The sequence below is a fragment of the Gymnoscopelus microlampas genome (assembly GCF_963454915.1).
Source record: "Gymnoscopelus microlampas genome assembly, chromosome: 3".
NCBI lineage: Eukaryota > Metazoa > Chordata > Actinopteri > Myctophiformes > Myctophidae > Gymnoscopelus > Gymnoscopelus microlampas.
In genome coordinates, this window is record NC_139940.1 from 4074583 (window position 1) to 4089685 (window position 15103).

At 45.6% G+C, this 15103-nt stretch overlaps 1 protein-coding gene across 5 annotated transcripts in view; it reads left to right on the forward strand.

The window, feature by feature from the left end:
- LOC311042326 (uncharacterized protein) overlaps positions 1-15103 on the forward strand; it is a 64860-nt gene that overhangs the window by 47874 nt on the left and 1883 nt on the right. For 4 of the 5 annotated variants that reach the window (XM_084053002.1, XM_084053001.1, XM_084053000.1 and 1 more), the window contains exons 8-11: positions 5006-5072; positions 6635-6733; positions 7881-7997; positions 8853-8948. In XM_084053002.1, the coding sequence (XP_083909128.1) occupies positions 5006-5072; positions 6635-6733; positions 7881-7997; positions 8853-8948 (379 nt within the window). The remainder of the gene's footprint in view (positions 1-5005; positions 5073-6634; positions 6734-7880; positions 7998-8852; positions 8949-15103) is intronic. The other variant, XM_084053004.1, reaches the window with a different exon arrangement.

Sequence of the window (15103 nt, forward strand, 5' to 3'; positions counted from 1 at the left end):
TGGCAAATAAAATCTCTTTTTGACATTCCTGGCTGACACTCATTTAGATAGACATGGCATGAGTTTAAAACATTGACTAGACAGTAAAGACTCATTATAGTCTACAAAGAACTCAGCTCTATACAATTATATTTATATCGTAGGCTACTCTTTAAATAGAAATCCTCATTTTAACTTGACCTTTACAAAAAATAAATAAAACCAATAAAATAGATAAGACAAAATAAATAAAATTACAGGCACAGACTATATTCCCTACGGCTATACATAGGCAGGCTAGATAAAATAAATAGAATATACCAAGTTACTATCAGAACCTAGTAACAATCAGAACGAAAGAAAGACACTTTAGATTATAGTCCCTTTAACCAAACCATCTGATCAGTTTAAGGTTAAGAGTAAAGGCTTTTATGCAGGAACAACATCACTGTAAAGAGGACGAAAAAGAGAGCCACAAATAATATTAGAAAAAGTCAATCAAAAGTAAGCTGTGGGCAGTCTGGGCAAAACTTTCTGTTGTAACGAAGAAGGAGAAGTTGCTCCATGTGCTCATCAGACAGCCTGTTGCGAGATGAAGTTAGAATGGTTCCAGCATAACTAAAGAGACGCTCAACAGGAGCACTAGAGGGGAGGGTTGTGTTATATTTGATGAAAAGTCGCTTAGCCAAAGGGAAGTCATGTAGGCTATCCATGGTCTTGAGCGTTGTTTCATCAAGGAACTTCCGCATCTCCTCCTCTGCTGTTCCTGGTCCTTTGCTCGTTTTCTTCACACACACAAAAAAATCCTCGTCCTCCAATTCAGAGCTTGGGCTAGGAGATTCTTCTGCAGACGGTGTGCTTTGAGGTTCCTGTAGCTCCTCTGCCTCTCGGATCATGGTCAGGAGCATTTGCTCTTTCCTCTCCTGAGGGAGCCAAGTCAACCGGAATTTCGGGGTAGTGGTTGCTGCCATTTCTGCCTCATGGCTGCTCAGCATCTGACCAAAGCGACGGTCCAGTGCCGTAATGACTGCATTAATGATGTGAGCAGTATAGGTGACATGTGCCAATTTGTTAGACAGAAGGGTCTTGAGACTTGTGATGGTTGGATTGAGGAAGCCGAGATAGCAGTTCTTCTCCCCCTGTAGCATATCAATAGCCTTAGCAAGTGGCTCTAACACATCAACATATTCCCTGAGAAAAGTCATCTCCTGTGTGTGTAGCCTGGGCACACCGAGTTGTTCACAGATATCACTTAGCTGATCGTCTTTAAGGGAAGTCAGTTTAGTGATAGCTCTAAATTCAGAGCTCCATCTTGTGACACACGGAACATCAAGCATCATGCCAGCAATTTCTTTCACTTTTTCTGAAGCTAAAGTTGAACGGTGTGCCTTGTTCCATATAGAGGCACACTTTCCCATTGCACTTCGGTACACTTTTCTGGATGCACCTTGAGCTGCAGCCTTTGGCACTTCATTAGTGGCAACCAGGTTTGCTGTGTGGGCCGCACATCTTTGATGAGCTGGTAGGAGATATTGAGGTACATCCTCTTCCTCATCATCTCCCTCTTCGCCTCCCTCCATTGTCAGTGCTGCTTCCATATCCAAGAACCTTGCAACAAATGACACAACAAGTAAAATTAATAGTGTAAAGGCTACATCTTTCCTATAGGCTACACTACAGCTACAGGCTTTGAGTGTAACAACACACTGAACACAATAAACAAAAGATTGACTGGCTTATAAAAGCGGCTGCGTCTTACCTTACTCCATCATCCTGATCACCTGCTTCTGCCTGCTCTTCTGGTGTGCTGAATTCCCGGAAAGCTTTAACAAAGTTGCTCCCATTGTCGGTAACCGTGGCTCGTACCTTGTGTTCCAGTTTGTAGGCTGCATGGACTTCAGTGATCTTCTTAGCAAGGACATCATAAGTATGCTGTCCACGCATTCCTGCACAGGCCAGTGCTGCAGACCTCCTCTCCAATGTGGTTTCGTCAATCCAGTGGCATGTCATGCCGAAAAAACTTCGATGTTGTGCAGACCATAGGTCTGCTGTTGTGCACACATATGTAGCTTTCTGAAATGTTGTGGTTAAGCTTTGTTTCAACTTGCCAAATTCCCTCTCAATGCGACTGGTGAGTGTCTTTCTGCACATGGCTTTTTTCCCTCCACTGACTCCCTCTATAAGCTTCTTAAAGGAAGGTTCCTCAACCAAGGAAAATGGCTGAACAGTATCGATCACAAATTCACATATAAGTTGGCTGACTTTTTTTTGGGACACGCCTTGCCCAAGCTGGAGCTTTGGTTGTTTGGTGGGAGATCGATGAGCGGTGGCCCCTTGCTCTAGCCTGGTTCCAGACGAATCTGCCTTTGCAAAATTGCATGCACTTTAGCCCTCGGCAGATTAGGTCTGGCCCCCCTCCATAGAGATTTAAATTCTCTCCCTCCGCAGTTGCGCGGAACCAACCAGGGCCCAGTATCCAAATGTGGGCGGGCCTATCACCTTATTTGGAGCAATGACGTACAAGGAAGCACTGCTCTGATTGGTTCGTTCAAGGAAGCACTGCTCTGATTGGTTTAGGTCTAACCAATAGAGTCCGTTTGGATCTTTTTGTAACCGCCCCTTGGAAGAAAATCTACCGTTGATAGGGACCAGACTAATATCCACGCAGTGTGTCGTGTGATATTGTCTGGCTACGCGAGGCTACCCTTGCTCAGCTGTACTCGTCTGCCCACTGTCACTTCCGGTGGTGGTGTCATCATCATTGGCTCTTTTTCCCTTTGCATCTTCAATCTGCAGATGACGTTGATGCTTCCTCTGAGAAATATAAAGCAAATTAAAAATAGAGCAAATAAAAATACAAAATGAACTAATTATTATTTGCATTTATATAGCACTTTTATAATTTATTTTTCAGACACCCTAAGCCATTTCATAATAAATAATTATATATTCACATATTTAAATTATCTTTTTTGAGTGAACATCACACATTCACTCACACATACATACACCATAAACAACTCACATCAGAGCCATAAATCTTGTCTCTGATGTATGCGTGTGGTTTTGTGAAATAGTCCATTATTATGTAGTAAAATCAGCAGCAATGTATTCGTTTTATTATTATTATTATTATTATCATTATTATTATTAATTTATTTTGCCATTGAGGTGCAATTTGACTGTCCTATAGAGGGCGCCAAGTTACCACAAGAAACACTCGTGCAGTGGTGGAAAAAGTACTCAAATGTTTTACTTAAGTAAACGTATCAATCAATACACTGCACTTGTGGTAATGTTTATGCAATACCACCTCCAACCTCATGGAGGATATATCATATAAATGTGAGCACACTTACTAACGTAGTGCAAACATTTTAAACAAGTTTTAGCTTGCAAACGTGGTCGTTAACTAGGAAGAAGTTACCTGGAGATGCTTTTTCAGATTCGCCGTTGAATCTTTGGCTGTGGAGAAACTTTTCTGGGCAGGGAGGCAAAGTTTACACAGGACTGTGACGTTTTTCACGTTCTCCGCCTGGAACGTGAAAAACTTCTGATACTTCCACTTTTTAAATGCACATTGTGGAATTTGTGGCACTGGCACCGGTGTCTCTGCCATCACGATGAAAATTGTTGTGCTTCTGGAAGTTTCCCTTACATGTTCAGTGCTGCTCACCGTCAGTGCACAGTTCCAGTGGGCAGCCACCAAGGAAGATTTTTGAAGCAGCCACTAGGAAGCGACACAGCGCAGGCACCCTACGGGTCGTCGCATGCGACATGCATGCTGTTATTTCGACTTATTATTATTTTATTGTTTGGTGACGGTGATATAATAATGTATAACTTGTTTTTATTTTAAATTGATGAGGGGAAGGGAAGAATGTAATCTGCCTGTGACCCTGTAAACATTGACTAGACAGTAAAGACTTATTTTATTTATATAGTCTACAAAGAACTCGGCCCTATAAAATTATATTCATACCCCATAGGCTACTCTTTAAATAAAAAGCCTCATTTTATTTGACCTAAAAGAAGACTGTGCTACCGATTATTTATCCCCAATCCAATATACTGTATGCTCTCCTATCTATCTCCCCGTTTGCAGTGTTGCCTGGTCTGATTATTATAAGCCACATTGGGCTTATTTTTCTGAAGTTGCTTGTAAATAATGGTAGAACGGTTGTGAGCTTGTAGATCGTCTATTTCCAAATAGCCAACATATATAAATATGTACATTGTTTAATGGACGACATATATAGCTTTGAAGTGCTCATGTGGCCTTTTATAGTCGCTTCTTTTGGGCTTGTTTTCATAGACCTATTTGCTTATTTCTCTCGCAAAGTCTGGCAACACCGCTCTTGACGCAACAACAGTCTCACTGTGATTTTACACAGAGAGCTGCGCGGCTCGCTGTGCTCAACTCCAATCCATTGCGGTCTGTGCGGACTAGTGTGCACTCTTGCAGGTGGTTGGTTGTTTGGTGTTATAATATAACTTGTTTGTAAAATGAATGAGGGGAAGGGGAGAATGTAACCCTCCTGTAACGCCCGTTACAACACCCCCGTTACTGTAATCCAGATTACACATTTTAAAATGTACTCTAGGACGTTACCGTTCCGTTTTTTTTTACTCCGTTACGTAACGGCGTTACATGTAATCCGTTACTTCCCAACCCTGTAGGTCGCCTACTTCGCCCATTCAATGGTCTAATAAAAGGTGATAATGTCCCATTCAATGCATTGATAGCGTCCGAATCAGGTGGTGTGCACAGTTTCAGAGCGACCGGGCCAACGGTGCCGGAGATTAGCTGCTAACACACAGACAGGATGGACAAACACACACACACACACACAGACGGACAGACGGACGGACAGGGGGCAAAACATACTCTCTCGCCATGCCTTTCGGCCTGGCGGAGACAATAATATTTAAGTATATTTATACAGTACTTACTGTGTAGTCGGTTAATGCATAATATATGTATATTAACTTGTACTGATTAACTTGAGTGTTTGTGTCATTTCAGCCAGTCATGACTAAAGGAGTTTCCAGAGACCAAGGCTCTGGCTCACAGGAGACTACAGGAGATCAAGGTAATAATAATAATAATAATAATAATAATAATAATAATAATAATAATAATAATAATAATAGTAATAATAATAATAAGGGTGATGATGATGATGATAATAATGATGATAGTAAATTATGAACGTTAGAGTTCATTAGTGTACTAATAGGAACCTTTTTTTGTCATCTTTGGGAGCCTAATCTACACTGAAAAAAAGTGTTAATTTAAATCAGTGTGAGAAAATGGAGTTACAGACCCGTAAAGGTCCATTTGGACCCCTGGCGGACCCCAGGCCAGATGTTGAGAAGGGTTATATAATACCCATTATCATAGTACAGTGGTTCTGTAACAGTGTTAATTTTAACAGCAAATTCTGATTTAGTCTTAGTCTTTTGAATAACACACCATTTAGTTTTAGTCCTATGTTAGTCTTCCGAAATTGTTTAGTCTTAAGGCCTTTGCAGACAGTTTGCGATTTTTCGCACGGAATAGCATTTTTTAAATGAACACATCGGCCTTCATTTATCAATGCGGTGCAGACAAAATAATGGGCGTACGGCGAGATCACTGCAACTTTCGGCATTTATCTATACATCCTGACGTTGGATTCATCCTACCATACGCTGAGATCTCACGTCTGGTAGAAACCAGTTGTTGACTTAGGCTGCGCCCGTTTATTCCATTCTAGACCAGCAAAGCAACATTGTCTGACTGTCTGACAGGCATCTGGACACATAAACCACTCCTAAATGTATATCTACACTAATAAATAATCCCTGTGAAAATGTAACATTTTATTAAGTAATTTAAACAAACTGATTTAACAGTCATTCGGTTAAGCTTGCAGATCTGGCTGCATTGGCTATTTGAAAATAGCAGATCTGCAAGCTCAAAACGGGTCGCATCACAACACGTTGTGAGCTTGTAGATCTGCTATTTTCAAAATATACGAGCACTTCTGCGAGTGCATATTCGGGACTCCCGACCATCTTTTCATGGACAGTGAGGTGTACAAACTTACAGTAGCTTGTTATGGAGTTATGTCATAGAGAGTTATGTAGGCTACACAACCTGGCTGGGTTAAGGATATAAACCCGACGCTCCAATATTAACGTGTCGGCACGGGATCACTGCATTCTGCCCGAGTCTCATGACTGCTTTATTTAGTGTAACTCGAACATACACTGCTCGGTATGGGTTAAATAAGTGTGTGTGTGTGTGTGTGTGTGTGTGTGTGTGTGTGTGTGTGTGTGTGTGTGTGTGTGTGTGTGTGTGTGTGTGTGTGTGTGTGTGTGTGTGTGTGTGTGTGTGTGTGTGTGTGTGTGTGTGTGTGTGTGTGTGTGTGTGTGTGTGTGCGTGCGTGCGTGCGTGCGTGCGTGCGTGCGTGCGTGCGTGCGCGTCTGTGGCGAGGCGAGCGGGGGAAACTCTTTCTTATTGGCTTTTCATGCTTTTTTTGGGTCGTATTCTGGTTCTTCATGTTGTGAAGTATATGCATGTATGGGCCATGCATAGACCTACTGTAGATGTTATTGTTGCATACAGTATGTGTTGGGAGTCATCAATAAAGATGTCAATCACCTCCAGGTGTCCACAGAGAGCTGAACATCCAGAGATCCACCCTCAGTGCGGCTGCAGTGTGTCTGGTGCTGCTGTGTTTTCTACTGGTGTTGATAACCCTGTATTGTGAGTACCAGCTCAAAGGTCAAATTCATGCACTTACATCAACAAACTGAGACCAGTTTGTGTCTGGGTTATCTAGTGTCTGGGTTATCTAGTACTGTATTATACATGTTGAGAACTATTCACATTAAAACATACCTGATCAGGAACATTGAGTTAATTGTCTCCGCCAGGCCGAAATGCATGGCGAGAGTATGTTTTACACCCTGTCCGTCCGTCCGTGTGTCCGTATGTGTCCGTCCGCCTGGCTGTGAACAGCTAATCACCCGCACTGTTGCCACACACTCCCTGGATGCCAATTCAGAACCTCTGTCCCATATTTTTCACATGGGCCTGTTATAGCGCCACCAGGAGAACGACTTATGTAAAGAAATATATATATTTATTAAGCCTTCAGATTTTATCCAAATTTCACGCAAATCGGTACACATGATGTCTATAGTCATGTAATCAAAACGGATGTCTTTGATTTTTCACATTCCGACGGTCGTCGTCCAGGCAGACATCCAACTCCCCCGATCCCCAAGTAAGTAAAATATTTTTACAGCAAAAAAAAGAGAAAAAGTTGATTTATATTGGTCAAATAGAACCGAATTAGACCCGAATTAGACCGAATTAGACCCGAAAAATTTCTCGCGCATCATATAATCAAAACGGATGTCTTTGATTTTTCATATTCCATCCTGATTGGCTAAAATTGACATCTGAAGTATGCAGGAGTGGCCTGTCTTGAACAAAATGCCGCAAATCATAAACGCAGCGTCCGATTGTGGTGAAACTTTGCACGCACATTCGCACTACGTTGAGGTACAAATGCCACCCTTTTAACATTGCCCTACAATAGCGCCACCAGGAGGCCGATTTTTGCAACACTTTTCTTTTTTATATTACTTTGTCCAAACATCATGCAAATCGGTACACATTATTTCTATAGTCAAGTGAACAAGATGGTTCCCTCCGATTTTTCATATTCCATGCCGAATGGCGAATTGCAAATATTGCTGGCCCACAATAACCTACCTGACCTGGCGGAGACCTGTGCTCCGAGGAGCACTTTTTCTATTTTTATGTTATTTTCACACAGATGTTTGATCTCATCATTGGACAGTAACAACAGCTGTGTTTATTTTTTACTTTTGGTTCTTTACAGATCATTCAGCCAATAACCGGACCGCCCTGACCCTGGAGATTAATCTGTTGAAGGCCGACTACACCAACCTGATGCTCCAACGAAACCAACTACAACATGAACTTAAGAAAGAGAAAGGTGAGACGTTACAAACCTTTTGCCATCATTGCCAGAATGTGTTGACAGACAGACAGACATACAGACAGACAGACAGACAGACAGACAGACACGATCAGGGCCGCATTAACCGTGGAACGTAGTGGAACTTGTGTTCCACGGCCCGCAGCCTGCAGGGCCCTGTGAGAATTGTATCTATTATTATATATTTTTTTAAATAAAAAAAATAAAAATTTAAATTTGTATTTCATTATAATAATGTTATATATATATATATATATATATATATATATATATATATATATATATATATATATATATATATATATATATATGTATATATATATATGTATATATATATATGTATATATATATGTATATATATATATATATATATGTATATATATATATATATATATGTATATATATATATATATGTATATATATATATATATATATATATATATGTATATATATATATATATATGTATATATATATATATATATCGTTGCTCATGTGTTGCGATACGCTATAAAAAAGGAACAATGAGATGATTAGGGTTGTTTATTTAGGTCCAATACATTCCTTCGTCTTTTCTGAAGTCAGTGACGTCATGACGCATAGAGAGTCCTTCAGTAGTTAAGACCTCAGCAGCTGTGTAGGTTAACAAACAAACACGACGGGGGAGAATGAGTCGGCTGTTTATTTTTGGCACACTGTTGTTTCGTTAGACTAATATCGCTACAGAATGTACAAGAAAGGCGACAGTGGCCATGCAAAAAGGAAGCAAAGGGCTGAAAAACTTAAAAGAGAACAGGAGCTTAAAGAAAGTATACCTAGACTTACAACATATTTTACCCGCAAAACAACAACAGAATTTCTAGCCGCCGGCGGTGGTGCTGATGCCAGCGGCGAGGCGGAGTCTGAGACGGTCGTCGTCCAGGCAGACATCCAACTCCCCCGATCCCCAAGTAAGTAAAATGCCCACCATTAGAATATTTTTACAGCAAAAAAAAGAGAAAAAGTTGATTTATATTGGTCAAATAGACCCGAATTAGACCCGAAAAAAATCTCGCTGGTGCGTGGCAGGTTGTGCACGCAAGGGGGCAGCAGTGTAGTGGGTGACTGACTGACTGTTTCTCTTAACTTCATCAGAATGAGTTTAATTAGTTACATCACATGTTTACAGTTATAAAGAAGAGAGCAGAAGGGAAGGAGAGAGGTAGAAACAAGTTCAATGTGAGTTATGTTCTATAAATATTGGATTTATCTTTAGCAGATCTATCTGTTAAAGATGCACCCAAGCTTCAGGATAACCAAAACAGGATAAATGAATTATTAGAAAGGCAATTAACACGTGAAACGCTGGGGGGGCCTTTGATTTTGTGGTGTTCCACGGCCCTGAGGGGTCTTAATGCGGCCCTGGACACGATCAGTGTCACATAAAGTAATGCTTGTTTTTTTCACTCCTGTCGTGTCATGTTGAGACACAAGGGGGCAGTGTTTAACTGTTTATCATGAAAGCATGAGTAGCAGAGTTCTGGGGCAATGAGTCTGAGTGTCATTTAGAGTTTACATGATGCTAAACAAATATCTTCTAAATGAGGTGCAGAAACACTATTTATATATTAAATAAATATGTTTACCCTCCTCTACCTCCCTGACTACTATTATTACTATTCGTATAAATACTCTAGTCTACGTGTTAGAATTGATTATCAGTGCATTGCAAATCCGTCACTAAATCTCCTTTTGAATCCTTACTTAATGAGTTTGTCTCACTGAGGTCAATCAGATATAACATGTGTACACAGAACCATGCGGTGTGTTCCATGCAGTAGGTGTTTCACTAGGAAAGACCAAACATAAGACAAAAATAGGTTTAGGTTGTTTATTGAAAACCCAGGAGTATGATCGTTTATGGGCGCGTCGCATGCGTTGCATGGGACGTGCGGCATAAACGGTCATGGATGCAGAGTGCGGAATGGTCATCTAAGGTCATCACTACACGCAAGCGTGGAGTGTGCGGCTTAGATGGCCACGGGCACGAACAACATCTTACGCTGTTGTGGTATTGTTGTTTATGTGAGCGTCGCACGGGCAGTATGGGATGTGCGGCATAAACGGCCAATAAGCTGAGTGCGAAATGGTCATCTAAGGTCATCACTCCACGCAAGCGTGGAGTGTGTGGCTTAGGTGGCCAAGAGCACGAACAGCATGGGGGGCCAGCGTGGTCATCTAAGGTCATCACTACACGCAAGCGTGGAGTGTGCGGCTTAGATGGCAACGGGCGGGGATATGACGTTCTGGAGCACGTGGTCATCTAAGGTCATCACAACACGCAAGCGTGGAGTGTGCGGCTTAGATGGTCAAGGGCCCGAGAATGGCATTAGGGTGCTGGCGTGATCATCTAAGGTCATCACTACACGCAAGCGTGTAGTGTGCGGCTTAGATGGTCAAGAGCATTGGTCATGGGAAGGCAGGCGTGATTGGGAGGAGGTTCCGGGGGGTCGTGGACCCAGATACTTTGGCTTAGGGGTCCGAGGCGTTAGCCGTGCAGAGGTAGATTAGGGACCCCAAAAGTATCGGAATTGTGTTACGAGATCATGGAGAAGTGGGCGTTATGGAGGTCCACGGAGTTTGTACGGATGTAGCTGTGGTAGGCTTGAGAGGACCAACGGCCAAGTATTTGGATGGTGTGGTCCGGTACTCCCTTGCTAGATGCCGTGGAAGCTGCTCCGATTCGGAAAGAATGGCCGGAGAAGCGTTCTGGGGAGTATCCGGCTTTGGTGAGGACCAGTCGGAGGTGGGAATGGAACCAGGTGCGGGTGGCTACGGAACCGGTGTTAGTGGTGAAGAGGGGGTCCGATGTAGCCGCGTGCTGGGCGCGTCGGGAGAGAGTGTAGTTGAGGAGGGGCTCGTAGGGGCTGAGGTAGGAGTTGAGTTTGTAGATGTAGATAGGGGTGGTGTTACCGAACTGGTCAGTTTTACTGTATTTGATGGTGAATATGAGGGAGGATGATGTGTGTATCGTCAGGTCGGCCAGTCGAGGATGGAGAGCCGGGTCGAACCTGGAGTTGGAGGCAGTGAACTCCGAACATCTTAAAAAGCCAAAAAAGGCCAGGAGGAACATGGCTTCGAGCGTCGTGTCTGTATGTGGATCTGAGTATCCGGAGCGTAAGATGTGGATGCAACTTGTTAGGATTTCCACGGTGAGAGGTTGGCGTTGTGGGGTAATCTTTGGTTCGTTCCTCTGGAGCCCTTTGAGAAGCAGGGTGATCTGGGGGTGTTGGATGAATGGATGTGAAGTGCCGGTTATCAGTTTGACGAAGAAGTTGATACCACACAAGTAGACTCTGATGGTTGATGTCCTGATGGCCGTTGTGTGGAGGTAACTGACATAAGAGGAGAGGGTGATGAGGTCCATGGATGGAAAATAGATGTTGAAAAGTGTGTGGAAAGATTTATAGCTGTTCCATGCTGTCCAGTAGGAGGAGAGGGTGGAAGGGGCGACGCCTTGCAGAATGGTATGCCGGGATATGGTGACGAAGTGGTGGAGTGGGTGATTTAATTGAAGATCATCTCCGAATAGGGTGGAACCGGGGTTGGTGTCTGGTCTGCTAGGGGGGCCAATCCTCTGAATTTCTGAAATTGGAAACGGGAAAGAGAGTCAGCAATTGTGTTGTGGAGGCCGGGAATGTGAGCTGCACGTAAAATGAAGTTTTTGGTGACGGTGATCCAAGTTAGTCTACGGAGAAGGGCCATGATGGGGAGTGAGGAAGAACGGCCTTTATTGATTATGTGCACTGTGGTGAGGTTGTCTGAATGGATTAGGACGGAGCGGCTTGTCCATTCTGAGCCCCAAAGGGACGCCGCCACCACAATGGGGTAAAGTTCGTAGAGCGCCGAGGAGTGGACGTCGTCCGTTGATAGAGAATTCAACTCCTCTGGCCACTCGGCGGCAAACCAACGACCACCGTAGTAGCCGCCGTACCCGACGGAAGGTGCTGCGTCCGTGAAAAGCTGTAAGTCCTCTGGTGAAGATGAGTAATCATGGTAGAAAAATGAAATGCCATTCCAATGAGAAAGGAGCTGGTGCCACAGTCTCAGCTCAGAAAGGCAAGCGGGTGTGAATGTGACTTGGTGGTGAAGTGATGGGACTGAAGATGCCAGGAGGAGGAGGTGGGAAATGAAAGAGCGGCCTTGGGGAATGATTCGGATTGCATAGTTGAGATGCCCGAGGAGAGAGAGTAAAAGCTGCTTTGTGCACTGGGGGACGTCTAGATAGTTGGAGATGAGCAGAGATAACCGGTTGAGTTTGTCCGGGGGAAGTGATGCTTGGAAAGTAGTAGAGTTGAGGGTGATGCCAAGGAACTCAAGGGTGGTGGAGGGACCTTCCGTTTTCTCGGCCGCGAGTGGTATTCCAAGCTGCTGGAAAACAGTTTTTAGTATTGTGAGGCTCCTTGCTGGTGGTGCTGATGGGGGATCGACCGTGAAGAAGTCGTCGAGGAGGTGGACCAGGTGAGGGAGTTTGTAATTGTTAGTGAGGATCCAGCAGAGGAGTTCGGATAGATTGTCAAACAGTTTTGGACTGCTTTTGCAGCCGAACGTGAGGCGCACTGCAAAATAATAAGCTTCCTCCCAGAGGACTCCGAAGAGGTGCCATGAGTCGGGATGGAGGGGCAAAACTTTGAAAGCGGAGGTGATATCGGCTTTAGATAGCCAGGCCCCGCGGCCTGCGAGGCGGATGAGGGTTATTGCATTGTCCACGGTGGCGTACTGGAGAGAGTAAACATCGCTGGGGATGAGACTGTTTATGCTGGGGACGGAAGTGCCATGGGGTGAGGAGAGGTCGATGATCAGTCTTTTCTTTCCGGAGTATTTGCGGGTGGCTACGCCGATGGGGCTGATGCGGCAGGTGGGGAAGGGAGGAGAAGAGAATGGACCGATCATGAAGCTGTTTTTAACCTCTTTTTGGAGGAGGGTTGTGACTGTCTCTGGGTCGGTGGTGGCTGAAAGGAGGTTCTTGCAGGTGTGGTTGGATGAGGGTGAGGTGATGAGTCCGGGAGAAAAACCGAAGTTGAGACCGTCAATGAAAAAACGGATGAATGGGGGATTGGGATGATTGGAGAGTTCCTTGGCTAAAGCGGGAATTATGACGGGTGTATTGAGGTGGTTGGACAGTCAACTCCGGGATGGCTTAGCAGGTTTCTGGGGGCAGGTGGGGCGGGAGTGGGCGCCGCCGCAGAAAGTGCACACGTGGAGTAACTTGCAAGATGACAGTTCGCAGCCGCCCTCGTTAAAGTTGTTGCACAACATCCTGTTTCCCAGGAAGACCAGAGGACGGCCACGTCTGTCCTTGGCCTTTGTAGCCGCGGGGTAGTTGTTGCTGTTGGATTTTGGAGGGTGACTGGGAATGCTGAACAGTGACGGAATGGCGGGGCTGGTTTGGTGTGAAGTGGAAGGGCGTGGAGTGGGATTGCTTGGAGCGGGTGCGATGTAAGTGCAGAGGGTGGTTGGATGGGCGGGGCAATTGCACAGGCTGCAAGCTGTGGCGGTTTTCCCTGCAAATATACGGCAATATAGCTCTAAATCCATGCTGCCCCAGTATGTAGATGCGTTGAGTAATTGTAATCGTGATGCTGCTCTGGCGGAGAATTGCCTGTGGTACTCGTAGAAAAGGGTTCCTCCGAACCGGGCGGAGAGGTCCATGCATAGATAAAGGTAGTCATCTAATTCCTGGCGCCGAGATGGGTAGGTGGAGCAGAGGGTATCACGAAAAATGGAGAATGCCAGAATGAATTCGGTTGGGGTGAGGATGGATGAAGTGGATGGGGTGAGGTCGCGGAGGGTTATTGTCACTCCTCCTACTTCTACGGACCGTGGGTGGAAACTGCTGGCGGATGGGCGGATGAGTGAAGATAGGTCGACGTCCATACCTAACAGGATCTGGTTTCTGAGTGTAGAGGAGACCATGGGGGCGTTAAGGGCGACGGCTGATGGAGGCATGGGTGCTGGCGTGGCTGTAGCAAGACAAAAAGGGGGGCGGGGGGAGGGGGGAGGGGGGTTGGAAAACACTGGGTTGGGAGGACAAGACGTCACAGTGGGGTTAGGTACAGGGGCACCAAGTGCATCGTGGGGGTGGCCCCCGAAAAGTGGAAAATTCTGGAAAACACCGGTTTGGTGGGGTTGGTACGCTGAATAAAGCGGGGGGAAGTGGGGAGGAGGTGCCGCCTGCTGTAGGTAATGAGATGGAGGGATAACCGAAGCAGAAGAGAGAGGAGCAGGCATGTGGGGCACGTGAGATGGGTGGGGGGGGTGGGAGGGAGGTGCAGCTTGCTGCGGGTGGTGGGAAACAGGGACAAACGACACATTAGGGAGGGGAGCAGTGGGGATGGGAGCAGACACATATGGAACGTGAGTAGAATAATTAATAAATGGATTGATACTACCCGTCCCTGTTTTGGTTGGTAAGACGCTTGTTACCACCAACGGTGTGGCTGGATGGCTTGGTAGGAAAGCCTGGCGTTGGAAGGTGGTGTCATCGGCCCGCGACGGAGCCGCTGGCCGCGTGACGTCACCACCGCGCGACGAAGTGGCCCGTCGCGCAGCGTTACCGCCTCGCGACAAGACCACCCGCCGCGCGATGTCACCACCACGCGACGGAGCGACCTCCCGCTCTGTGGCTCTACCGCTTGTTGTCGGTGAAACGGCCCGCCGCGCCGCGTTGACGCCGCGCGATGGAGCAACCAGCTGTGCCACGTCACCGCTACGCGACGAAGCAGCTGGCTGCGCGACGTCACGGCCACGCGACGGACCGGCGTTGTTGTTGTTGTTGTTGTTACTGTTGCTGTTTTGTGCTGTGGTGCTGCTGCTCCGGTCCGGCTGTGTAGTGGTGGTTTCAAGCAGGTTAAACAGCGCCTGTTTAGAGGCAGAACGGGAGAACCTGACCCCTTTGGCTAGCAAAGCCCTCTGGATTCCGGTTTTATTCCAGTCAGAAAGCAGGAGTTGGAGGGTGGCGACGGGTTTTCCGGATCGGTGGGTGGATTGTGACGGTTCCCGCTGATGTGGGGTGAGCCTGCGGCTGGTCCGGTTGTGAGGTGGGGTGATGCGGAACTCCCGTGGT